At 34.6% G+C, this 26,121-nt stretch overlaps 1 protein-coding gene across 1 annotated transcript; it reads right to left on the bottom strand.

Moving 5' to 3' along the window:
- Nucleotides 1-924: 924 nt before the first annotated feature.
- LOC120339267 (uncharacterized) lies at nt 925-25,915 on the bottom strand. Its single transcript, XM_039407359.2, has 36 exons — nt 25,736-25,915; nt 22,336-22,377; nt 21,969-22,138; nt 21,494-21,718; nt 20,979-21,125; nt 20,587-20,770; nt 20,296-20,441; nt 20,111-20,223; nt 19,769-19,934; nt 19,247-19,432; nt 19,028-19,174; nt 18,647-18,791; nt 18,383-18,538; nt 18,151-18,275; nt 17,952-18,059; nt 17,724-17,867; nt 17,454-17,644; nt 17,155-17,340; nt 16,868-17,021; nt 16,556-16,681; nt 16,247-16,406; nt 16,061-16,137; nt 15,749-15,923; nt 15,438-15,612; nt 5,297-15,158; nt 5,034-5,210; nt 4,602-4,871; nt 4,050-4,274; nt 3,769-3,942; nt 3,322-3,503; nt 3,014-3,197; nt 2,756-2,929; nt 2,542-2,640; nt 2,311-2,457; nt 2,034-2,170; nt 925-1,778 (listed from the first exon to the last, which is right to left on the bottom strand). Exons 1-35 carry the CDS (start codon nt 25,797-25,799, stop codon nt 2,051-2,053), a joined length of 15,126 nt encoding a protein of 5,041 aa, XP_039263293.2. The 5' UTR covers nt 25,800-25,915; the 3' UTR covers nt 925-1,778; nt 2,034-2,050.
- Between the last annotated feature and the right edge of the window lie 206 nt (nt 25,916-26,121).

The following is a 26,121-nucleotide window of genomic DNA, read 5'->3' as shown; positions in this document are numbered from 1 at the left end:
AGTACTGTTATTGTATATATAAGCCTGCTTGAAAAGGCGAGGTTTATAGTAATTCGGCATTTTTGCTTGTGTTCGAGTCAGGATGAAGATTCATTTTCAAACTTGTCAGAGTAGGAGTTTATAGAGCTTGTTAGATTAGTGAGTAGGAATTCAACAGTTCTAAAATTGGAAACCAGGAAGTGAAGTTTTGCCGTACTTTTGTTGTCCTGTCAAGAGGTTGGATCTCTTTAGATTTTGTCATATCCAATTTTATTTCTTGAATGGGTCGCGGTTTCCTATCCCTGATTTTCAAGATCGTCCCGTTGAAATGTGAAGTCTATGTCATAATTAGGATGCAATTACCGGTCTCCTAGTCCTACCACAACCTGATTTTGTTTACCTAAAGCTCATTACAGGTCAAAACCAGAGAAAATACATAATCCCATCTTGACATCCCCAGCGAAGAGACAAGAGCCAAAGAGTAACAAAGCTGGCATATTTTTGGGAGAATTGAAAATTTCCTTCTCTGGCTGGGTATGCCAGTTTTACTGTAATTTGGATGGGGTGGTAAGCGTTTGAACCTGAGATTTTCAACCTTCAGCTTCCACACAATTAGATTCAATGCCGCACTTGCGCCTGATTGAAGGCATTTGTGCATCAGCACTGTATGCTCAACAGCAAAGTGCCAGATCGGTCTTTCATATCATCATTAAGTAAAAATTGCTTTCTTATGGCGTCATAGCAGGTTCATTTTTGTCGATGCCAGAAAACAAAACCTGTTTTTCGAAACCCCAAAACACACATAATGCCATCTCTCTCATTTCCAGCGTAAAGTTGACACACAATCTTTCAAAATTATTGCCCGCAGTTCGTGAATGGCATCAGTATTCGAGAATAACTAAAAACTCATTCATTCCCCCATTTTACAATATCCGATGCTCTCAAGTATTGTAATTGGTTTTTAATCATGAAAATCAGTTAAATGTATGAAGGCAACAGGAATAATTAATTACATATAACAGTAAGAGACAAGGACACGAACATGCAATCTAACTAGAGACAAAACAAACATTAATTTGTATTGAACAAACAAACAAAGATGTTAAACAGGACGTGTATGACGTCAGACAATAAAAAAACACTAACCAACAAAAAGCAGACGAACAACATGTTCACATAGAAAAGAGAATTATACATATAATTTCAACATAGGACATAAAAAGACAAGGGGAACATCACAAAAATTCTGGTGGGAAATTTCTGTCAAACAAATGAAATTTCGCACCAAATTAAGACAAAGGTACAAAAACGACAGACAAAGACAGTGACAAATTATCTTATGCTTCGCACTAGTCAAGACAAAATACAAACAAATAATTAACAACGAATAACAAAAATAAATTCATCACATGTAGTAGCAAAAAATGTTGCTAAGAAATATGTCACAGTCAAAAAAGAGAGAAAACCACAAAAGAAGACTAAACGTAAAACCTGCATTGAAATCGCATCATGTCACGTGATGGGTGAGACGCTGAAAATATGCAAAAATAATAAACAAAAACGAAACAAACCTGACAATTTTAATTCACAGGTAAAGAAAAGGTAGTAACGATAAGTTAGTACCAGATCAAGCCTGTACAAACAAGTGAAATATATGTAACTGCAGTCTGACCATGTATGATCTGGTACTAAATTTCACACATACAAAACATATTGAAATCATAAAAACACAAAATTTTTAAAGAAATTATTGAAAAAGATAAATGTTCGATTTTGCATTTGTAATATCAGATGAGAGTCTGAAAAATAAAATATACTGTTAATATACTATAATATACTGAATACTGTTAAAGGCAGAATTTTTAAAATAATTCTAATTAAAAGTACAGACATATTGAGATAGAAAAATAGTTCAATCGGCCATGATCAAATTCCAAAACTAGTATTCTTTGTTCATTTTAGATGAAGAACATTCAAAAGATGTACGTCATATCTGGTGAAATTTTCCTTATTATCTTCATGTTTAACATAAAAAAAATTTCCAAAAAACTTACCATATTATTCGGCAAAATTATGAAGCAATACATTTAGATGTAGCTGATCCATTATCGGCAATGCTGCATACACATTCTTGTCTAGTTGCTGAATTTATTCCGGTGGAAACTTGATTGACGATATTTTGCAATGATTCCTATAAATAAAGAACAAATATTATAAAACTTGTTTGCAGCTAATTTTCATGTCAAAATCGGGAAATTCGTAAAATATAAAAATCATATTTTTTATTAAAAAATTAGGATTTCAATATTCACAAAAACAAGATATTCTTACCCTGCCGAAAGTGTTTGAATTCCAAACAGATCCTCCAGTCATATCAACCAATGGAAGACATTGATCAGTGCTAGAAACCTTCAATTCACTTCTTGCATAGTTAGCGTCGTTTTTGGCAAATATTTCAGTAGGATTGAATCCATATACCTAAGATAAAAATGAGCATGAATTTTAAACACAGGCAAAGATTGAAATTGTTAAAATTTGGCAAAATCTTCAACTGTTTTTCACCTTCTTGGAACCTTTTCCAGCTTGAATGTTCTTTTGTCTAAGATGGTGAATTATGATCCCTTGCTCTTGTAACACTGCTTGGACATTGCTCTTGTCAACCTGAAAAATTAATTGAATGTAAAATTTACAAATCTGAAATATACCATCATATTACCATTCCATGAGATTTTAATTATTTAACTATTAATTTAAGTTTAACTAAAACATATCGTACCATGCTTTCAGCACCACACTCATCACAAGTCACTAAGATGATGGTTCTTGCGGCTCCAGCTCTGAAAGGAAGTTGTGAAGCGTAACTGATTGCTTGCATAACGTCTGGTGTTGCTGGTTCAGATCCTCTTGTTTCCTTGAGTCGGAAAGCAGAAATGAGAGCCCTTTCATCAGCCTGTAAAATGAAAACGTCATTTAAATAAAGTTCTTATTTATGATAAGGTGGGATAATTTGTTGTAATATCAAGTATTCACTTACTGGGGCCATTACTATATCAGTTCGCATGAAGATTTCGTTGTCAAATGGAATAGTATGTGGTTCTGCATATCCTTCTGGTCCTCCAAATCCAACGACAGCATATTTCAGATTTCCAGTTGCTACAGTTTCATTCAAGGTCTTGTGCAATTTACCCAAAAACCTCTTATAATCCTTCTTCTTGAATCTATAAAATTTGAAAAATTTATTAGTTGCCTCTTAATTACATGGATCATCAACCTTTTATGATTCTGTTTTTCATATTTCAAACTTTAAATAACTTCTTATATTATAACAAATAATCCGCATACCTGATACATCCTGATTTTTCAATCACAAACACGACATCAGCTCCAGTAACTTGAACTTGACCGTTTGAGAAAGCATCACCTCTGGCTGAAATACATTTCTTGCAGCTTTCTGGTGTAGGTAAAATGACACCACGAAGTGCACAACGTCTTGCATATGATGCAGCAGCAGTGCAAATTCCAGCCTGTGAAAGATAAATACATTCAATAAAAGAACAAAACAAAAGCTTTCATATGCTTATCAGCAAAATGAATTAGCAGTCTGTGGGTGTGATGACCTAGTACTTGAAGGTTGTATTCAAATCTCATTCCCACCACAATATCAGGGGTGTAATAAATTGTGAGGCAATGCAGAACCGGAAATCGTTAGATATCAGTGGAGACCAGTACATAGCGTTGTTAGGGGGAAAAGATGTGAATTAGCGTACTTTACTATATTAAATTACTTACTGATGATGAACTGCAAGTATCTCTAATGCACATCTTTTTGTAAGGTTCAGGATCTTCCACAGAAAAGCATGAGAAGAATTTTGAGGTTCTTCCTTCAAATAATTGAGTGCATGCATCGCTGGCAGTTTGAGTGCATTCAGCCTCCATATTCGCTCCATTGCAAGTTCCCGGAATCTGAAAAATAATGAATCAAATTTTAATTTCTATCAATTGCTGAATAAAACAAAATTTATTTTCGAATATATTTAGAAAATATTAAAAATACTGTAAATTTAACTCACCATCCAAGCTTGAGCAAGTTGTTCGAAGTCATTGATTTCAGAAGATCTTGGACCTGTGAAGTCATCATTAATCTCATTGTTGAATGTTCCAAGCATACCAGAAACTCCAGCAAAGTAGAATGGTGAGATATCAATTGTACAGAGATCAGATACAAAGTTGCATGACACAACTAAACCATAGACTGTTTTCAATGTCACAAATTCACCAGTTCTTTTCACAGATACCTGATGATAAAAGCAATTTTCAATCGAAATATGACAGAAATTATCAACATTGGTTAACAACAAGCTAGAAACAAGAAGTGTGTCACCATTATACGTTTTGTACAATGTTTGAATTAAAGAAAAAAATCAAGATGAAATTTAATTTAAATAAGGCTAGTTCATGATATAAGTACCGTAGGTTCAGAAACGTCACACGTGGCATTGATAAAATTATGATGAATTTTCAGATTATTTATCAGTCAAATACTGAATGTTATGATAATTACTGAGTAACTATATTTTTTTATGAAATTGAAATACACATACGGTATAATACAAATCACTTACATCGGCATAGCCCATTGGCATTGGAATATCATGACCATTTTCATCAGTAATGCTGTAGTCTCGTCTCATCACAACAGATTGTTGTCTTCCAGAAGGATCGTATGAGGTGACAGTCAGGGATGGATTTTTTCCATATGTGACGTAAATTTGGAATTCATTGTCAGCAAAGTCATGTAACAATATATGCTTGCTGTCACATCTACTTGCAAAATCGTATCGTTTTCCATCGAAAGTGTGGAAATGACGGAATCCAGACAATTCTGCATGTCCCTTTAAAAGATGAAATTTATATGAATAATATATCAAACAATAAATAGATATGTCTGTATTTATTCCTTTTGGACAAGTATTCTATGATTTTTCTATCAGCCAGTCAGAAAGCATGTATTAAGATTGAAAAAAACTTTTCATTCCTAATAATGGCATACAAACCTTGAATGGTGGAATAATCTCTTCTAGTGGCATGTTCAAGATTGATCTGTATTGATAATATAAATCAACAGCTTTGTACAAGATCTTCAATTTGGTATCAAGTTCATGAGCAAGAGAGCTCTCTGCAATCCACAAAGATATGTCAGCGATGCTTGGTGGGGCAATAAGACCCTTGACCTAAAATTTAAAATATTAAAAATTAAAGAAAAATATAATAATTTTATTGATTCAATTTAATTAATTATAATTATGAAATTACTCACCGGAATATGCAGAGGAATATTGATGACGACTTTGTTTTCACTGAGTTCGACCATCTTTGCAAGTGGTTGTCTGCTGGCTGTCAAGATGGCTTCGACATTCTTTTCCATCACAAATATGGTCTTTGTTATACCTTCTTGTACCAATTCGAGAAGCAATTGACCAGCATGAACTTGATTTAGTTTGTCAGTTAATGGTTGAAGTTTTGGTTGCACCCAGTTGTATATTTCAGTTGAAACTTGAAGGAGATAGTCATCCTTGATCTGTTGCAATGGTTGGCTTACAAAATCACGAAGTTTCTCGATTTGTGTCGAAATGATTTTAATCAATGTTGTCAAACCGTAACCAACTGTTTCTTCTGTCATAAGAAGGGTTCCACGTGTCAGTGTGTTAGCATTATCAATCATATTAATCAGTGTAACTTTTACGGCATTTACATATGTGATAGCAACATTCTTGTATTTGTTAATGAAATCTTGCACCATTTCTGAGCCTTGTACAACACTATCTAATGATGACAGTAGCTCAATGATGGTATCAGTTGCCATTACAACTTTGTCTTTCATTTCAGCATGACAAGATGCAGTAACCATAGTAAGCATACGTCCAAGTTTCTCGCTTGTTATTATCTGTACTTGTACATTTTGTGCATCGATTGAATATGCAGTGATACTCAAAACATCATCAAGTTTACGGAACTGGCGTTTCGTTGTCACATTGAAGTAGAATTTTTCGTCTTCGAATCCAGTCTCCAAGTGAATAGTGTATGGTGTGTTTCGAACTTGAATGCCAATATATCCGCTGAATGCAGATGATGCTTGCTCAAAATCACCAATGATTTTAATCTTTGGCAACAATTCTTTGTTCTTTAGAATGTCCAAAATAGCATTTAATTTGGGGATAATCTGTTTCAAATTAACACTGACGACAACTGGTTGTTTTCCATCTACGATGTATTTCATGGAGACAATCATTTTCTTCTGGTCATATTTAACATTAGCAACTCGATCGAATCCCATTGGTGGTATCACAGCTGACATGGTTACACCTTCAACATTGTCTACGGTGAATTGAACTTCAGCATCAGCGAGTGCACTGCTTTCAGGACCAGATTTGAAACTGAGCATTGAATCGAACAGTTTGTTTCCTGTGTGTAATATGTACATACCTTCAATCTGAACTGGATTTTTGATCAAATTAGAAGAGTAGACGGTTGTAAAGTGAGCATTTGCATCTTTGCGGAAAGTTGTCAAACTGAAATGTTGTTGTGTTGGTACAAATGGAGGAAGGAAACCAAGTTTTGGCATTTGGTTGTCATACACAAAAGTGCATTTCTTGCCAGAAACTTGGCTTTCTGTAGTGCTCATATGCCACTTGCTTTCATACCTCTTTCCATCAACAATGACAGCCACACTTGTGTTCTGAGAATTGGAGTTCGGTTGATTCCATGAATATTCTACAGCCAGTTTGCTTTGGTCATTTACACTGATATCACTGTTTAGCGTTTTGGAAGATGTTGTCAATTTGTAATCAAAGGTAGTGTCAAATGATGTAGCACCAAATTCTTCATAAGGTTGTTTCCAGTGCAAGTAAGCAGTATAACCACTTGCGGTTGCTTCGAAATACTTTTTAAGCACAACCAATTCTTCACCATTGCTGATAATCTTAAAGTCGCTGTCATACATTCCTTGATTGTATTTGATGATATGCTTGCTTGTGAATTCTTTCGGGATGTAAATATTGTCATAAGGTTGTTCAACATCCACATTTAAACTCATACCATTTGAACCAAGTTTCAAATCAGCTGTGGTGTCAAAATATGTCGGTCCAAATTCAGCATGTGGTTGTCTTAAACTGACACTTACTTGGTAACCATCATTGAGTACTTTGAATGTTTGTTTCAAGCTAGCTAATTCTTGGCCCTCACTTACAACCTTATTTATTTTTTGGTATAAGGTGTCTGTTTTTGTAGTAGTTTGAGTGGCAACAAAGTGACTGGGAATGTACGTATCATCACCAGAGTGGCTAATGTCAGCAATAACTTCCATACCATTGTCAGTTTCCCTGATGTCATGTGAAATATCCAAAGATGTCAAGAACAGTTCTTCATATGGTTGTCTCCAGTGAAGGTCGAAATGATATCCGTCACTGTTGGATTGGAAGAGTTTCTTGAAAGTAACAATGTCTTTATTATTGGCTGTTATCTTCCAGTCACTGTTATAAACTGTGTCGGTGTATAAAATTGTTCCAGTGGTTACGGAGTGTTTTGGGATATAATCATGATCATATGGTTGAGCGACGTCGACAACAACTTCATGAGTATTGTCTTTGGAATCTGAATATTTTGCCATAACTGTAAATGGATTTGTGTTATCAGTCATTTCGATGTTCACAACATTCCATCTTCCACTCTTTTCGAAAGTATAACTTCCAGAAAGTTGATCTGGTTCAATGAACGGTTGTCTGATATCAAAGTTAAACAAGTGACTATCTGATTCAAAGTTTGAAACTGTGGATAAGCTGATTGTTTGGTCGTCATTCCATTGTACAGAGATGGTAGATTTCTCATTTCCATTTCTTACTTCAACGCAATCACCAGATACTGACAATTTATAGATTCTGATAGATTTTGGCAAAGTTATTGTAGTCTCGAAAGATCTCTCTGCATTGGTTGTTGTGAAAGAATATTCTCTCATTTTCAGATGCATTCTGAAGTTGTATGGACTGTTTTGAAGTATGTATTCAAAAGCAAAGTTGAATGGAATCATGGTCATGTCAGTGTCAATATTGGCAACAATGTTCAAATCACTAATATCTCTGTCTTGTAAGAATGCATGACTGTTGACAGTAAATGATTTTTCATTTGCATTGTCTTTGATATCAATATTAATGAGTGATCTTCCATCTCCAGGCTTGAAGAAATGTACTTCGACTGCAGATGAATAGTCAATGCTCAATTCAGGAATTTTGAATTCACTTGTAACTTTGTGTGATGGGTGGCTGACATATTCAGATTTCAAAACAAACAATGGTTGCATATCAGGTGAAGTTCTTGTCAATTCAATGTAACTTGGTTTTACGAGAAGAACAATTTTGTTGCTATTCTCTGTTACTTTCATTGAAAATGTTTGTTCTTCAATGTCCAAGGATGTGATAATGCTTTCTGGAATGAATGTGATCATTTCGATGTTATGAGAAAGAACAAATTGTTCAGCACTGTCTTTGTTCACAACAATGTTGAATGTATTTCTTTCTTCATCAGAATAATGAATTTCGAATATTTCCCCAGTCAAAATTTGAAGTTTACCAGAATAGTCAATATTAGTTCCTTGGTTGATGGCAAGTTTCAAAGTATAAGTACCATCATTGCGAGTAGCTGTACCAGTTGAAGTCATCTGTTCATCAACAAAAGCATTTGATCTCAATTCCCATTCAATTGAATCTGGTTGAACTGTCAATACAACATTTGAATTGTGGTCTCGAACAACTTGATTATTAGTGTCAGTTTCCCTCAAGGTGTAAAGCAAGTCAAATTTCTGCAAATCTGATTCGGTGGTTACTTCAACTTTCCAGGTTCCATCATATGCCAGTTTATCTGAAGATGTTGTTGACCATAGGTTTCTGGTTCGCATTCCATTAGCATTTATTTCGATACTGCTGGCGGTATATTTCACATCCAAATTTATGGAGTTTTCAGAGAATACCAAGTCATCAATTTCAACAGAGAATCCAATTTTCAATGTACCTTCTGCTGTAAAAACAGGTATTTTCATCTCAAAGTTAGCTTGGTAAGGCAATCCATAGTCTTTCAACATAGGAATGTTATGAGAGAAACTTGTGCTCAACATTGATTCTGATTTAGCATAGGAAGCAGAAGAGTGGATTTCAAAATTTTCTGCCAAGAATTCTTCGAGGCCGGTTTGTGTTCCAGTGACACCAAAGCTGACACCATTGTCTCGTAGCATTGCAACAATGTTGGAAGAGATTGTAAATGAATCACCTTCAGAGTTGAAGATCATGCTGATTTTTTTAGCAGCTCTTGTAATTGACACAGTTGCGGATGAATGACCGTTGGCAGAATATACAGCAGAAACGAAATCTCCATCAGCGTTGCTATCTTTACTGAGTACCATTGAGGCAGTTTGAGGGACACCTTTGCTGACGAGAGAATGATCATTGTGGGTAAATGAAGACCCGACCTTGCTTGATTCTGCAACGCGCCAGAAAGTAAAAGCATAATCATTGTCATCCAATTTCAAAGCTAGATCAATGGCACTTGCATTCCAATTCACTTCAAATTTCATATTAGAAGGTAATTTCACCGGTAAAACTCTGTTAAGATTGTGCGACAGAGATACATCCCAGGCATTATCGTCAGTGTTCAGTTCAGCATTGAAATATCTTCGTTTTTGTCCAGATTTGAATGACATCTTAGATCTGTATCTTCCGACATCAGAGTCTTTGTTCAATAAAATCAAAACCTTTTGCGGAATATCAAAAGTGGCTTTTCGTGAACGAGATGCAGGTTCCAAGATGTTTTGATCAACATTAAAACGAATCATGGAGTCTGAGAAATCAATATCAATGGTGGCTTCTTTTTCAGTTGAATCAAGATTGTATGTTAGAGAGATGTCACCACTGTTCGAAGTCTTTTTAATTTTAAATGATGCTGATTTTGGAACAGACAATTCACTTTCTAACATATCGAAGTCATGCGACATAACAAGTGTTATTTGTTTGCTGTCTTCTCCCATATCACTTAATATGTTAAAAGAGAAAGATTTTCTTCGATCAGCAGATACAACTGTAACATCAATACCCTTCTTTGGTTCTGTCCAGGTCATAGTAAGAGTTCCGCTAGTTTCCAATGGCAATGTATCAACAATGCTTTCAACATTATGAGTGATGACAACATTGTATTGATAGTCTGTGACTTTACTGTAAGTTATAACAAAATCTATGGGTTCTTCGATGTTAGTTGCCACAGATACAGTTCCTGATGTTTCTTGGATGTTAAACTTGGTATAGAAGCTGAAATGGTCATAAACGCTATCTGTAAGTGACTGTGTGAAAGTGGTGTTCAAGTGTCCAGCTGAAAGAATCATATCAGTATCAACAAACAAATCTATTAATGTATCTTCATCTTGCATCAATTGCCAAATTAGGTTCATGGTATAGGTGTCGACCATGTTATGATGATATTTTCCATAGAAACTGTAACTATCGAGTTTTCCTTTCAGTTCCATCAGTTTTGTTTCTGATGACATATCACAGTTGCAATTCAAGACCAAGTACTGTGGAAGTTGTTCAAAAACATTTTGTCTAAGTTTCAATTCTTGTCCTGATTTCATGACGAAGATTTCATTGTCGCCCCATGTTGCAGAGACAGTAAATGGTGTGAGCTGATAACTGAATGTGAAGTCGTTTGGTAAGTTGTATTCTGACAATGCGCTCAAATCATGTTGGAAAATCATCGACGTCAGTTCCTCATTCATTGTTTTTTGCAGAGAAATTTTGCCTTGAACCTCAGCAACAGAAACATCGACATTCAATAAATTCTGCTCAGGTTCGTATCGAGCACCCAATGAACTTGAACCCCACTTGAGTGAGCTAGTGAATGGAGATTTTTGATAGCTGACGCCAACATCCATTGGCAAATTGTAGTCTGATAACATTTCAAGATTGTGTCTCAGATTGTATTCCATTGCACCATCATCTTGTCGTCTGCGCATTTCAATCTTGCGTTTATGATCATCAATGTTGAGAAGAATGTTCATGTTATTTGTACCGGGCTCAATCTCAAGACCCATTTTTTTTGGTAATGGAACAATTTCATCAAAATTATGAATAAATTCGATGTTGCCAAACATGGATGCGTCGTTCTTGGTCCATTTAAGCTCAATATGATATGGTGTTTCTGGATTTTCATCGCAGCTGAAATTTGCAGAGAAACTGACATCTTTATCAGACCATGTAGCTTTTACAGATCCAGTGAATGAATTTGGAGACATAGTTGTTGAACAATCTCCCGTAAATGATCCGTCAGACTTAACCGCATTCATTGAAATTTTTTCTGGATACCAACTTAGCATATCCTGGTTTAATGTGTATTTGAAGTTGAAGTTTTCGCTCAATTTAACATTGTCTAAGCTCAAGTGTTCTGTGATAGATTTGTCATCACTGGTTCCTTTCAAGTCAAAGGTAATTGATTTGTCCTTATTCCCAGAGGCATCAATACTCGCTGTTTTTGGATAGTATGTTGTTACATCTTGATTTAAGCTGTATGTGAGGGTGAAGCCAGTATCAGATATGGTCCCATGTAACTTTTCAACGGCCTTCTTTTCGTCAGCAGTCAAATCGAAGCTCCAATCAATGTCAGTGTCTGTGCGACTTCCACCAAATTTCAATGAAATAACTCCAGGAAGCTTGCTAGTCGCATTCTGTTTTACATCATATGTTACACTGAACCCATTATCTGTTTTCTCTGCGTGCATTGTTTCAGCGGATCTTAAATCATCATATGACATGTTCAAATGATAATCAAGAGTTGTATCACCTATGCTGCCACCAAAGTCAATTGAGAAATGAGATGGTAGTTCTAAATAGCCTCCCAAAGTTGAGAAATCATTATTTACAGCATATTTTGCATAAACACCTTCATCAGAGTTACCATATTGGAGTCTATGTGAAATTGCCTTTGTCCATGAATCTGTATTAATGGTTAGTGTGCCGGAATGGTCACCATCAGTGCAATCTTTTTCAAACTTTACACCGAACTGCTTTGGCAATATTTCCCAATCTTGGTTGTGTTGCATTCCAATACTAGCAGTTGAGAAACCCTTATGACTTGCAGAAATTGTGAATAAGAACGAATCGTCATCCAAACCTTCAATAGTGACTTCAATACTGCTATCATCTATGGCCCAATTGAACTTCTTCACAAAGACATAACTTGGTGGCAAGTTCTCAAATAGATCTTGCATATTGGTTGTGTTGATGAGCAAATAGTCCTTGTGGAATTCCAAAGTGTTGGCAGTGATAGCTCTCTTTTCATTTACAAAAACTTCAGCAATAACGAATACCTTTGAAATTCCGAACAATGGAGAATCATCACCTTTAACATATCCACCACAGAATTCTCCAACATATTTTTGATCTTGATATCCTACCAATGCATACAAGTATGCAATGCCATTTTCCATGCCGTAGGTGAAATTGAATGTAATATCATTTGCATGTAGTTTGACGTAGACACCTGCATTTGTAATTGAATCTTTCCATAATTTGACCTGTCCATTTTCTGCTCCCCATTCATAAGACATCAAGATGTTTTCAGCCCAGCTTAAAGATGCGGTTACATGCTTTGGAACATATTCCGCCATCATTTCACAATCATGTTCAAGAGACATTTCCATGTTATCATCATTGAGTTGGTAGGACAGAGTTGATGTTTTTGATTTGCCGTCCATAGTACATTCCATGATAATACGATTCACTCCTCGCTTTTCTCTCATTTTTAGAGACAAGTAACTAGGAACCATGGGTGATTTGGAAATGCTCTGGCTGAATTCCAATTTGTTCTTGGTGTATTTGATCTCCATTTCCATTGGATCCAATCCTGTGATGATTGAACGTTCGAAGTATGAATATTCCTTGTCATTAATTGTAAGGACTTGTCTCTTATGAACTTGGCGTGGATAATAATCAGTGACAGTTTGAACAAGTTCTGAATCATAGATGATTTGTTCTTTGTTAATCTCAAATACATCATCCAAATCCACGACTTTGACGCCATTTTTAAAGCCATCAACGTTTAATTCATGGTTTACAATATAAGATACATAAGGGAGGTTTGATTCGCTTGTTTTCTTGTAATCAAAAGTATGTTTGATGTTGGCAATATAGATATCATCATTCCATTTTCCAGTAACATCGATGGTTCGTGGACTCGTAGTTAACTGGCTTCTCAATTCAATTGATGTATACTTAGGTACATTATCAATGCCTTTCATGGTTAAACTAGCTTTGATAAAATCTGGAGAATAAGTAGTTTCCACAGAAGCAGATTTCTCTCCGAATTCCATATTAAGGTTAACTGTATGAGGTTCAGAACTATATTCATAAGAAGCCTTCATATTTTCTGGGATGTAATCACAGCTAGTGAGTCCTGCAGTACGTGTGAATTCCATTGACGCAGATTCTGGGAAACCGGTCGTAACTGTAAATGTCATACTTTCTTCGCCAATTTCAGCTTCTGATTGTAAACTCACTTCATCCATAGTAATAGCCCATCTTGCACTTTCTGGAATCATAGGAAGCAAGGTATTGCTCATTGAAACCTTCTTTGTTACGCCAGAACGAGGTTTTTCAACTGAGTATGACATATCGAAAACGACATCATCTTCAAAATTGACAGTTGTCCACATTTTCTTTGGAGCAGTTTCATCTGTATTTCTACCGATAACCATGTTTGCAGCAGTTGGTACATTCATGTTCATAAGGTCTGGCATTCTATCGTGATCCCATTTCATCTCCAACATGTTTGTGGATTTGATGATATTTACATGAGCTTGATGTCCATCGGCTGATACAGTGACAGCGGCACCAGCCGATGTCAATGCAATGTTGTATGTTGCATCATTCATGTAATCACAGAAGTTGTGTTTCAAGATACCATGAATTCCATTGTTAGCAGCATTCACTTCAAATTGTACACTTTTTTGTTCATTTCTGTGGAAGAAAGTAACCTTGCTTTCATCAGTCATGCTGTAAGAGATGGTGGTATTGAAGTCCATGTTCTTTGGTGACAATTTTTCTTTCAATTCCACTGAAAATTTTCCACTTTCAGTTGATGGTGTTTGTGCAATGATATGGGAACTGAAAAGCATGTTACCATTATCATTCAGATTTGCATACATGTCAATTTCATCATCAACAAAATCATATCCTGCCTCAGCAGATACAATCCTCTTTTCTACATCATCCTGTTCAACAATGAAAGTCATGTGTTTGCCGTTTTCTGAAGGTCTGTAGGTTGTTTTAACAGAAACGTGGACAATGTTTGATGCCAAGAAGTTAACAGTTGTTGGATATCCATCAGATGGAACACGATCGTGAATGATGTCAAGACCTCTTGGTGTGTAACCATGAAGATGAATGAAGTTCTTGCTGATGTATCTTGTTTCAGATTCCATTGTGTTGACAGTGGATCCTGTAATGATTTTCGATCCATCCCCTTTCACTATTGAAAGAGAGAAACTCATGTTGGTGTCTTTCATAACCAACTCTGATTCTTGAATAAATTTGAGTGAGTCTTCTGCACCCAAACTCAAAGTTGATTTTGAGTTGTAAACGTTTTTGACTCTTTCTCTGATGTTATCTTGCCAGTGCCAATCCCCGACAGCTGTTGAGAATCCAAGTTCAAAGGTGTTGTCCATTAATTCAGATTTAGGAGCATTGTCTTGCCATATTAGAGTAAACTGTTTTGGTTTTTCTTCACCACAAACACTTCTTATTTTTGAGCTCAAAATCTCTTTACTCTGAAGATGTTCGAATTGGAATTCGCGATTCATTTCAACATATGGTACATTGATTGAAAATTGCCCACTGATGTCTGTTTTTGATGAATCACTGTTGTCTGTGTATTCTTGACGAAGTTCCAATTTGTATGGATTGTTTGGTTGTTCAAGTTGAGTTCCATATCCAATGTCAATCGAGCTTGATGTTGAGCCTTTGACATACCTATGAGAGACTGCTACCTTGTGGTTCAAAGATGGGAATTGAGATGATGTGAGCATTTGAGAAATTGTCCAATCTGTTTCAGATTTTCTTCCAACACTAGTTCGCTTATGATGAAGCAAGATGCTAAAGAAAGAAAGTTAGTTAAATGAAATTATCTAATTTGTAATCAATGGTCAAATCAATTTCAGATTTTTTGATTTATCAATACAATAATACATGTAGCGTATTTAATAAACTAATATGTGCGAACTACTGATTTAATATGTATTATGGTGAATTCCTGAAGTGCATTGAATTTAGATTATTGCAATTTCGCTCTTTGACCTAGCAAAATTCGGAATCATAGCTTGAACACTATTTCCGTGTTCAAAAATAAAGAAATTATTTCTTCACACATTATACCTCTCCTTACGACCACCTCCTATCTTATAGTTCATGTTCAACATCAAATTGTCAAGCTTTGGTTTCAGGTCCATATCGATCATGTATTCGGTATTGATGAAGGGAAGGATGGACAACTTGGCTTCTCCAGAGTATGAAAGCTTGTCAGTCTTCCTGGACTTGTCTTGAAGGTCAACTGTGAGAAAAATAATCATGTTGACAATAAGACTTTGAGACTCAAAAACTCAAGTATATAACGAAGAAGAAAATCAGAATTAAAAATCTCTCATTAAATTCCAAAAAATAAAATTGCACAATAATCTGAATCTTACGTTTCATCACAATTGGTGATTGAAGCACATTGTCCATAACAAAAGAAGCTTTCAATCTCTTTGCTGGGTCTACTGCCATTGATGATTTAGCAGACATTGTTTTACTAGGCAATTGAAGAACTGCATTGGCACTCCATTCACTGCCATCTTCATCCACGTTCTTGTCCAAATTGACCTGTAATAAAAATACACTTGTTAAAAATTACATTTGGTAAGGCGGATTCGAATATTATTCGATTAAGAGCAGTCTGTAATATTATGTTGCCTTGGAAAAGTTTCAATAATTTCACAGTCAAAAATTAAAAAAATTACATTGAATTTGTATGTGTCTTCATTCCAAAGTGCTTTGATGGTTGCTTCGTGAGATTCATCTATGTTTTTGTAGTTTCCTGCAACGATATGATAAATAATAAAAATAATTGTGAATATTTTCATTAAAATTGATTGCTGTATATGTGGAAATTGTATCCCAGCCTTTACAAATGCCATGACACATACCTTCTAATTGCAATGTCTTTTCTTCCTGCTGGGCAAGAACAGAAAATTCCATTTTTGGTAGATTGTATGTTCCAAACACTGTTGTTTTGCGGTTGACTCTTGATCCTGGTGTGTCAAAGACCATTTGAACCATCATTTCTGAAGGTATTGAGTCACTCTCCTGAAAATTTCAGAACAGACAACAGTTTTTAGTACTGATTTTCATTCAGAAAGTATGTTAGTATTCATTTTAGATTATAAATTCATATGTGGATGCATATTTTGTTGAAACATAGTTTTCAGAAAAATATTTGTAAAAATATTTCTTACCATTTCATAAATGCTTTCACTATTGCCAGAGATCGTGTATTTAGTAAGATCTGGGTCCATCTTTTGAATGTAAGCAGAAATCTCAATTCCTCCATCAACTGGATAAATCCAGTTAGTAGGTGCACCCTGAACATCAAAACATCAATGATAAGCTTATTTATTAAACAATAAGTAAAAAGCAAGTAAGTTTCAGTAAAAATTATCGTTCTTTTTATACCATGGCTGTGAATATTACATTTTTTACAAATGTAAAAAATTTCAAAACATTGGCTTATTATATACAAAATATATTTTAATAAAAAATTAACTTACATTTGAGTATCTATCACTGACTGATCTCTGTGTGTAGCAAAGTCTTTGGCCGAGGAATTCTTCTGTGCAATCTCTAACAAATGTGTTTTGTGGATATAACTCAGTGGTCTTCATCTCTTCTATGGTGTTTCCTTCTACTCTTAAAACTTTATGGCTAAAAATGAAGTTTTGAATTAACTCAAGTAAATGAAGTTCGATATTTCATGAATATTGAATTACCTAAGTAATATTACTTTATATAGCAATCAAATTCCAAATATGAGTAATGAGTTTAAAATTGAGCTTACCTTGTACTAAACAATACATTTTTGTTATATGGTGTGTCAAGTTCCAATTCAACATTTTTGCCTTTGTTCAACACTTTGACGAAACCACTGATTGATGAAGAAGAGTAAGCAGTGCTTTCTGTGGCAATTCCAGTCTTTTTCACATGAGTGTCGACAACGATCCAACTACTGATGGTGACTGCAGCTCTGTAGAACAAAAAACATATCACATAGATACTTTTTGTCATCGGCCATTAGATTAGCAAAATTATATCGATAAATTTAAAAAAACAACAGGAATTTGAAATTGATATACTAACCTTGGGCTAACTTTGCCTTTGATCAAATATTCTGGAGAAGCTCCAAAACCCATGTTAAATTTTCCAGCAGCATTAATATCAACGCTGGTTGTTCCGTTGAAGGCAATTTGCAGTGGCATACCAATTCCAGTGGGCAGGCTGTTGAAAGTGTTCAAGAGCAGAGAGTCGTCATGATAATTGTATCCTTCATCCTAGAAAAACATTAGTTATTGTGAATATGTTTTTCAAAAACAATAAAAGTAAATGAAAGTTTATTTTTGTGGTACTCACACTCATGAATTTTGATGCAAATTCAACCAAAAAGTTGGATGATTCAAGTTCTTCCATTCGTGGCATCATTTCAGTGTTCCCATACAAAACTTCATTTCCGACAACTCTCATAAACCAACTAGCTTGTGCCTCATCCAAAGGATTCTGTACCAAGAAAAAAACCTTGTTTACCTATGGGGACAGTGAATAAGATCAAAATTCAACGTAATTTCAAAGTGAAATATTTACCGTCTTTCTGCCAGATTGCAAGTTCTTTTTCTCTTGTCGTTTTTCAAAAGCTTTTGGCTCAAGAAAAGATTGAAGATAGCTTTCAAATCCTTGGATTCTTCCACCAAACTGTAAAAATATGAGAGAATTGTATGTGTAAAGAAAATATATTTGTTTACAGTGTTCAAAATATCAACCATTACATTGGAAAATAAATTACCTCAAAAAGATTGATTGCCTGTCCAAATACATCAACTGTAAGATTGACTGATGCACTGCGTGGAATGAAAGATTTTGGAGACCAGACAAGGCTTGCATCAGCAGTTGCTCCAGAGTTGAATTTTTCTGTAAAAAAATGAAAATTTAAAATTCTAAATTTCAGAGTAAACGATAATAAAAATAGTCTTAGTCATTTCCAAACAATAATAACACTCAAATAGAAATTTACAAACCAGAAAACATAGAGCCTTCATAATATTTTGAATATTTTCTTGGATCGAGACTGAATTCCTTGAATGTGTGTCCGACCAAAGCAGCTTGAAGAATATGTTTCAAAGGATCTTGGGAATCTTGAACTTGGGTAAGGTGAGACCAGATGTAACTGCCAACTGAAATTAACATAAAAAGATGATATAATTATCAGAACATACAAAAATGTTAAAATATTGAAATTTAATAATATTATGAAAATTTAATGATTCATAACGAAAAAATACCTTGCATATTTTGTTCTATTTCTAGAATGTCTTTGACATCTTTCACAAGTTCAAATGTTGGGCATTGCATGAGTCCTTTGTACGCAGCAATTCTGATTTCTGAGTCTGCATCTTCATTTCTTAATGTTGTCATCAAGGCTGATCGCTATAGAAATGGAATTCAGAAATATTAGAAAAATTCCATCTCAAATCTTAAATTTCAACCCATGGTCATAGCATATCATTCGCATCAAAAATAAGATTTTAGGAATATCGATACCCACATAATTCAGTTTAAATTTTGGTATATATTCATACTCAAAAACAGAAACCAACGAGTATTAACATCAATTATGCAAATTATCCTCTCGTATTATTTATGAGAATTCAAACATTACTTACATCAACGCTGCATGGCATGCGTCTATGAGCTTCAATTGCAGCAATCCTGATTTCCATGGAGTTGTCATTTTCAAAAATACATCTTCGCAAAACAGATTGTTCTGTTGTTTGTCCAGCGTTTCCAATGGCACGAAGAGCATAAATGATCTAAAGAACAAAGCAGTGTTTTAAAACTGTCAATTACCTCTCTCAATTAGAGTTTTTTATCTATATCCTTACCAATTTTCTTGTTTCTGGGTTGGGGCTATGGCAATTTGTTCCCAAATGTTGCATCAGAATTTCAATTGTTTGTCGGATAGCATTGTTGTTCATGCAATTCTCTTCTGAAATTTCGCAATATTGATGAATCATGGATCCAACCGTTAAGAAGGATCGTTCAGGTATTTTTTTGCTTTCAACGACATCCTGCAAATAGGAAAAATATCAAGGATTATCATCAATGCAGCAATATAGAATATATATTTTATATTTTTTTACATATTTATCCTAAGGAAGAGGAAAGTTGATGAGAGGGCTTAATTATAGGGCGAACCACGATCTCTTGTACGATTACCAGTCCGTGTCGGGTATGGGATTAGTCAGTTATTTGTTTTCAGATGCATGACATGATGGTGAAGGAAGCCATAACTGGCAAACGGTTCATGAACCACCCTATCCTTGTATTTTTTTAGTTTATTATGTTGTCATTTACCAATGACTAAAAAGGATTATAATGATATCATAATTACAATAAAATCTTACCAATAAAGATGAGATCATCTCTGCAGTTGGTTCTTTAATGAAACTGAATCCAGTCAGCCACCTTTCTGCAATTTTTTTGTTCAATTCATTGTTGAGGATGAGATTAGATGCATATTTTACACATCCATCCGTACCACAGAATGGTAGAGCATCATCAAACATTTCCCTGGAACAAAAAAGATGTTACAATTTAATGTAATTTCAAGGTTAATCATGATAAAATTTGATACAGTAAGTTTTTCTGGTAAGAGGACCGTCCATGATTTATATTTTTGCCTTATATAATAACATCATGTGCCTTCACTCATATATATATATAGGGTAACTAATCATTTGTCTTACCTGAGTGTTGAATGCCAGTTGGCACATTCACTGATGTAAGAGTGAAGTTCGGACAATGAATCGAAATCAAGTTTTCTCATTGCAAATACCAGAGACATGAATTGTTTGCTGACCTAAAAGAAATCAAGAAGATAAAAACAATCTTTGCAAAAATTTTATCAACTGTTTAAGAAATATATTCATACTTCTTGATAATCTTCAGTCTGCATGTTTGCACATAAACCGTCCATCAGATTCTTGGCAGATTGAGTAGATTCTGCCATATTTCTTTCAACGGTCTCAAGATCTTCTTCATATGCAAGTGTTGTACGTCGAAGTGAAGATCGAGGGACTGAGAGAAAATGGAGATAATATTTTAATTATTTTGAACCGTATTTTTAGGAAAATACAACATTTCACAAAAAATAGGGGTTATAGGTGCCAAATATAAATAAATTAATATTTCACTTTATAAAGTAATATTAAACTCCTCTTACTCGATGAACGAGAGATTCGTCTTTGACGAAGGTATCTGATTTCTTGGGTAATATGAGTTCTAGCTCCGCCTTCGTCAGTGCTGAATGGTCTGAATACATGTTCTTCTGTGCAAGTTACTCCTTGTAAAACATTTGTCAATGTCTGGTCACAAGTTTGCATGCTGTGGATGAAACTTTGTCTTGGCTGCAAAACACACACAAAAAACAATCATAATTTGAGTACAAATTGCTGTTATACAGTCATTAAATTACTGTGCGAATTCACAATATTATCTAAGTATCCTGTTTTTAATTTGAAGACATAACAAAGTGGGAACATAGAAAAAGGAAGTAGATGCCAACTTTTAGCAAAACATTGCACCAGGGAAAATTTATTCGAATTTATGACTTACAGAGCTGATTTCATAAGGTGTTGCCCAAGAGAAGAACAAATGTTTGTCTCGATTTTCACACTGTGTGTAATCTTTGGTTTTCTTGATCATTGTTGTTCCTTCTCCTTGGACGAAATAATCAGCTTCACAATTACCAGAAACATCAATCTGTGAGAATAAATGAGTAATGTAATAATATGGTCAAGAAATCTGCTCCAAGTATGGTCATGATCTCATCGAATGAGGCTTTTTAATTATTGTGTCATACATGAATATAATGACCTCATCATCATCTTATAAAAATAAAATTAAAAACCGATCCCTACCACCTCACACAGACTTGTAATAAATTCAGTATTATAGACCGAATCCATGTAAGTATTTCATTCTGGGCAATGTGGGCATATTGGTGGGTTCTGTATAACTTGATCATAAATTTGATATTTATATAGTTTTTGCTCATTAGAAAATACATTTTTTACAGTTTTTATGATCAAATTTGATATTCACCACTGTTTAAAAATAACTTCATTTACCTCTTTCACTCCAGATGCACTCGTTCTTGATGTAATTTGCATGGCAGACAAGATTCCCCGTTTGAAGTTGAGAACCCAATTAGGCTCATTGGTTGTTGGACAAATGTTTTCAATAAGCCCGTCTTGCCAGCTGAAGTGCAGAGGATAAGCAACAATGGCTTCCTGCCAGTCCAGTTCTTCGTCTGTTCGTGGTATTCCATTGTCTATGTAGATTCCTCGTTGAATCTAATTTCAAGAACAATGAAATGATAAACACATTACAAATTAACATTTTTTTATATTATGAGTCCTATAAACGTGACTAGTCTATGAAAGGTTATGATTATTGAATGTTTACAAATCGGCAACTAATAACATATTTTTAATTATTAGTTTAATATAATCGATATTCAAATCACAATGGGCGAATAGAGACGGAATATGCTATTCTAAATTCAGGTTCAGAATAAAACTGTGAGCCTTCTCAGCCACTTACTTGTAAAACTAGGTCACAATCCGATACCGCTTGTATGGTAAACGGTACTTCAATACTTGTTTGCGCCTTCTGATCGCTCAATGAATCCGTGTGGAAACTGCTTTCAATAACAGTTCTGTAGCTATATGAATATTCATATCCATCGTTCTCAAAAAAACTTCTCCTTCCAGCTGCACAAAAAACGACATACATTATAAATTGATGTCGTAAAGGTGTTGATAGAAAGGTGCATTTGAACCGAAATATTATGGTATTATAAAAGTTATTTTTCCGCTATTTAATTCTAATTTCTCTCCCCATTGACTGGAATTTAATTTAACAATTAAACACTTTCTGTATTTTTCGCGTTTAAAAATATTATACTTACGTAAACATTTTTCGGCGCACACGTTCGGTTGATCAAATGACTCTGTGAAAATTAATAGGAAAAGCATGGTTAGAGATTAATGGCGTGCATCCTTGAAATAATAAAATCACGTAAGTTATTATACGGGCAACTTCAAATTCTGAAGGAACGAGATTTATCGCCATTCGCCGCGAGCTACTCCGACATAATGTCGTCACGTGTTTACAATCACGTGATCGTCTTTCGCTTGAATCATCCAAAGCGATTTTTGACAACAAAGAACTTTGGCGTATTCCAGGCGCAAGAAAAGAGCTTCGCCAAAAAGTCGACAAGTGTGAACACAAATAAAATCATTTTCATTTCACCAGTTTTCGGATATCAAATAATTAATACCGATTGTTATGAAAACTGAAAAACTTCAAGGACAAGCTTAAGAAGACCCGTTGCCAATTAAATGAGCATAGCTTCTAGATATTTTTTGCGATTTTTTGATATACTGCAGAAAGTTCGTGTCGTATTTTATTTGTTAAATAACTAAAACCTCGTTTCTCTTATCCGCCCACATGTTTGGTAACGGTAAGCTATGTTTGCAGTTTTGTGATCTGTTTACGACGTCGCTTTAATATGAAGTACAAAAAAACATCATATGAATTTGAAACTTGGTACGGTAAATGTCGACACAAACAAGAATCGCGCAAACAAATGAAATCTGTCGAAAAAGATATGCGCAGTATGTGATATTGATAATCCTGCGTGAATAGGATTCAATGCCAAAGGTTGAATAGATTTAAAACTCAAGGCAAATGTAGCATAGAAAAAAGTAGAATGTATACTAAAAGTGATGCGCAACATGAAATGTTCTGTCGCGAATTACACCAATTCGTTTTTGAGAGACTCAAAATTATATAAATGGACATGTTGCTTATACATCAGCAAAATTATGTATATATATATATTTGTTACAACATCTTGTTAATAATATTCATGACATTAATTGGGCATAATCTAATATTAAATTTATTGGTATTCCGTGCCTGAACTAAAGAGTCTATTAAGCTACTTCACCAACACGGGGAAAACCTCATAAACTGAGCGAGCAAAACACCAAGCGGATAAAAACAAGTTTTGCGGTGAAACGGAGGACAGACGAAAACAAGATTTTGGAGAAACGGATTCAGCGTGTAAAATCATGTCGATGACGTCATTAACACACCCCCCATATTGACATAACAGTTCATTTTGTCTATTTTTTTTTCTTTTGACCGGCCAGCTGATAGGAAATGCCCGGTGTTTTTAAGCAGGAACGAAACTAAAAACAAGAGAACGCTGGACAATAATAATACAAATCATATTCATCGAAGTAGGATTCATTGCATTTAAAAAATTAAAATGATGTAATTTGTGTTCTACGATTTTCCTTTGAATAATAAAAATGATATACTAAATACATTTAAATAAATTTTTATTGTTTGCGCATTACATTCGGATAAGAACTATTTTTGTCATATACTTAACGATAATATAATTAGTAGAAATAGGTCAGAATTTCATGAAATACATGTTATATCACTGGAATCCTAAAATTACCATATTATCTGAATAATTTTAATTTTGTGTTGTTGGTTTGGGAGTATTCAGACCAATGCCGCCTAAATTTTGCAATTCGACGAACGAATAAAAACGAGAGAAGACCAATTTATCGAACAAAGAAAAACGAGAGAACCGTGATCAAAACAAAACAAATCTGTACAAAGTCCATCTTGAAGATAAATATCACTTCTTCGCTCGTCTTATTGGTTAGCATTATTGATCTAGCAAAAGTTGCTAATAATCTACTAATATTCCGAGCTAATATTACAACTAGTCCATGCCAGGCCCAAATATGTTACATAATTGATTATTTATCAAAGTAATTTTACTTGCATCGAATTCAGCGAAAAGTAAAGTAATAAAAATACCAATATTCAATATATGTTTGTTTAATTCACTCCATATTTATTTTATACTAATTATTAATTAACATCACGTACCGACAAACAAGCACATGATTGATTTTGGTGTTGCACAATTTTGTTTGCATTGAATATTTCGCAATTTGTAATTTGCTCTCAAAATAGTACGAGGCAAATAATTTAGCAAATTTGACAGCGTCACGATTTGGTGTCAAATTTTTTTTATTTCCATTCGACCAGAGGTGATTTTTTATCGTTAATTATAGGAACTTTGAATAATTGGTTGTAAAACTAACCGTGTTGCTTTGAACTCAATTATAAACGGTGGTGCTTTGCGTAATTATACTCCCATGAGCGTTTTCCATTTTATATACTGCAAAATTAATATTTTTATTTTGAAACCATCCTACTTCAAATTGAAATGTAATCTGTCCTTTATTGCTAAGTTAAGAAAAAATAAATGCATTCAAGGCAGGCACAAATATTAGTTCTTGAAGTGATCAAGCATTGTCAAAGATAGAATGCGCATCGAGGGCTCTTTTATCACTCCACAACTGGGTCTAGTAGGCACAGAAACAATGAGTATTTCATTGTACTCTCAAAACTAATAATATGTACAAAATTCATTAAATTTCACGCATTTTATCGCAGTTTTATATCGACTTATCCAATCTCTACTTCAACCAGCGTAACATGTTTTTGCTGATGCTGAGCGGGGTGACCCAGTTTCTTATAATGTTATTTGTTGTGCGACCGCTGTTTTGTGTTATAGTTTCTTATCCGACGTCGACGAAAACATCGCTAGACTCAAGAGACCGAACGATGTTGACGACAGATAATTAGACATAAATTAGAACGAGATAGCTTTGACAGTTTAACTGAAAACAAATATCGAAATTCTTTTCAACGCAATACAAGTATCAAGTGCGAACATATATGCATTTTATTGCGTGGGTAAAATGGATGAACAAAGAAATATCCAAATTGTCACTTCATGTACTCTTCAGCGCCGATTACAATAACATTTTGTGCGCAAATAATTGAAATTCTCATATTTTACTGTTCCGGAATACAACATCTAGGTGACATTGAACAATTTATTATCCTTTTCAAAATCGTGGAACCGTAATTAAAACCGATCTTGGACCTACACTCCCTTGCCGAATAGCAGTATTCTTTTTGTTACTTCAGTACGGTACTTCAATTACGGTACCTTAGGTTTATAGACGAACTCTTTATCGAAAAAATCTTCGGAAAATGAAGATAATATTGGCAATATCGTTCGTGAATTAAATTTGATTTCTAATTACACATTACTATATTTTTAGAACTGTTACTCTGTGATCAAAATTTCAAGGAATCAAACTGCGAACTACCTGGGTGATGATTATATCAGTTCTTTGTTACGGCTTCGCATATTTATAGCAAGTACTCACGACTAAATAATAAAAGATATAAAATTCACTCACTTGCATCTGATCCAGTCAGAATTGTTAAAAGTAAAATCGATAACAATAGGGCGTGCATTTCCATATTCGTATTCGTGTTTCGCCTTTCACCTTTCGCTTCGCCGCCCGTAATAATTAAATCTGTCGCTGAACACTTTTTATACCTAGTCCAAAATTTGTTCAACGCTCCTCTCTCACTTCTCGTCTCTCCCATCAGATGTCTCTCGATTTTGCAACATCTCTTGACTTCTCTCTCGTCGTTGTTGCAAGCAGCTTGCTCAATACTTTTTTCCTCTCTCTGGAAAAGATAAAAGTAATAAACAGACAAACAAAACTATTTTCGACTTCGACCTGTTGATGTCATGCGCAGACGAAATCCAGTCCAAACCGCTTTAAGTTCATTATCG

Source organism: Styela clava, chromosome 9, assembly GCF_964204865.1.
Source record: "Styela clava chromosome 9, kaStyClav1.hap1.2, whole genome shotgun sequence".
In the NCBI taxonomy this organism is placed as follows: Eukaryota; Metazoa; Chordata; class Ascidiacea; order Stolidobranchia; family Styelidae; genus Styela; species Styela clava.
The sequence above is the reverse complement of the archived record's forward strand: the minus strand, read 5'-3'. Positions and strand labels throughout refer to the sequence as shown.

Coding starts and splice junctions, on each gene's coding strand:
- LOC120339267 (XM_039407359.2), bottom strand. CDS start 25,799: ATGGAAATGCACGCCCTATTGTTATCGATTTTACTTTTAACAATTCTG. Junction 18,792..19,027: donor GCATGCCATGCAGCGTTGAT/GTAAGTAATGTT, acceptor CCATTTCTATAG/CGATCAGCCTTGATGACAAC. Junction 15,159..15,437: donor GGAGGTGGTCGTAAGGAGAG/GTATAATGTGTG, acceptor TTCTTTCTTTAG/CATCTTGCTTCATCATAAGC.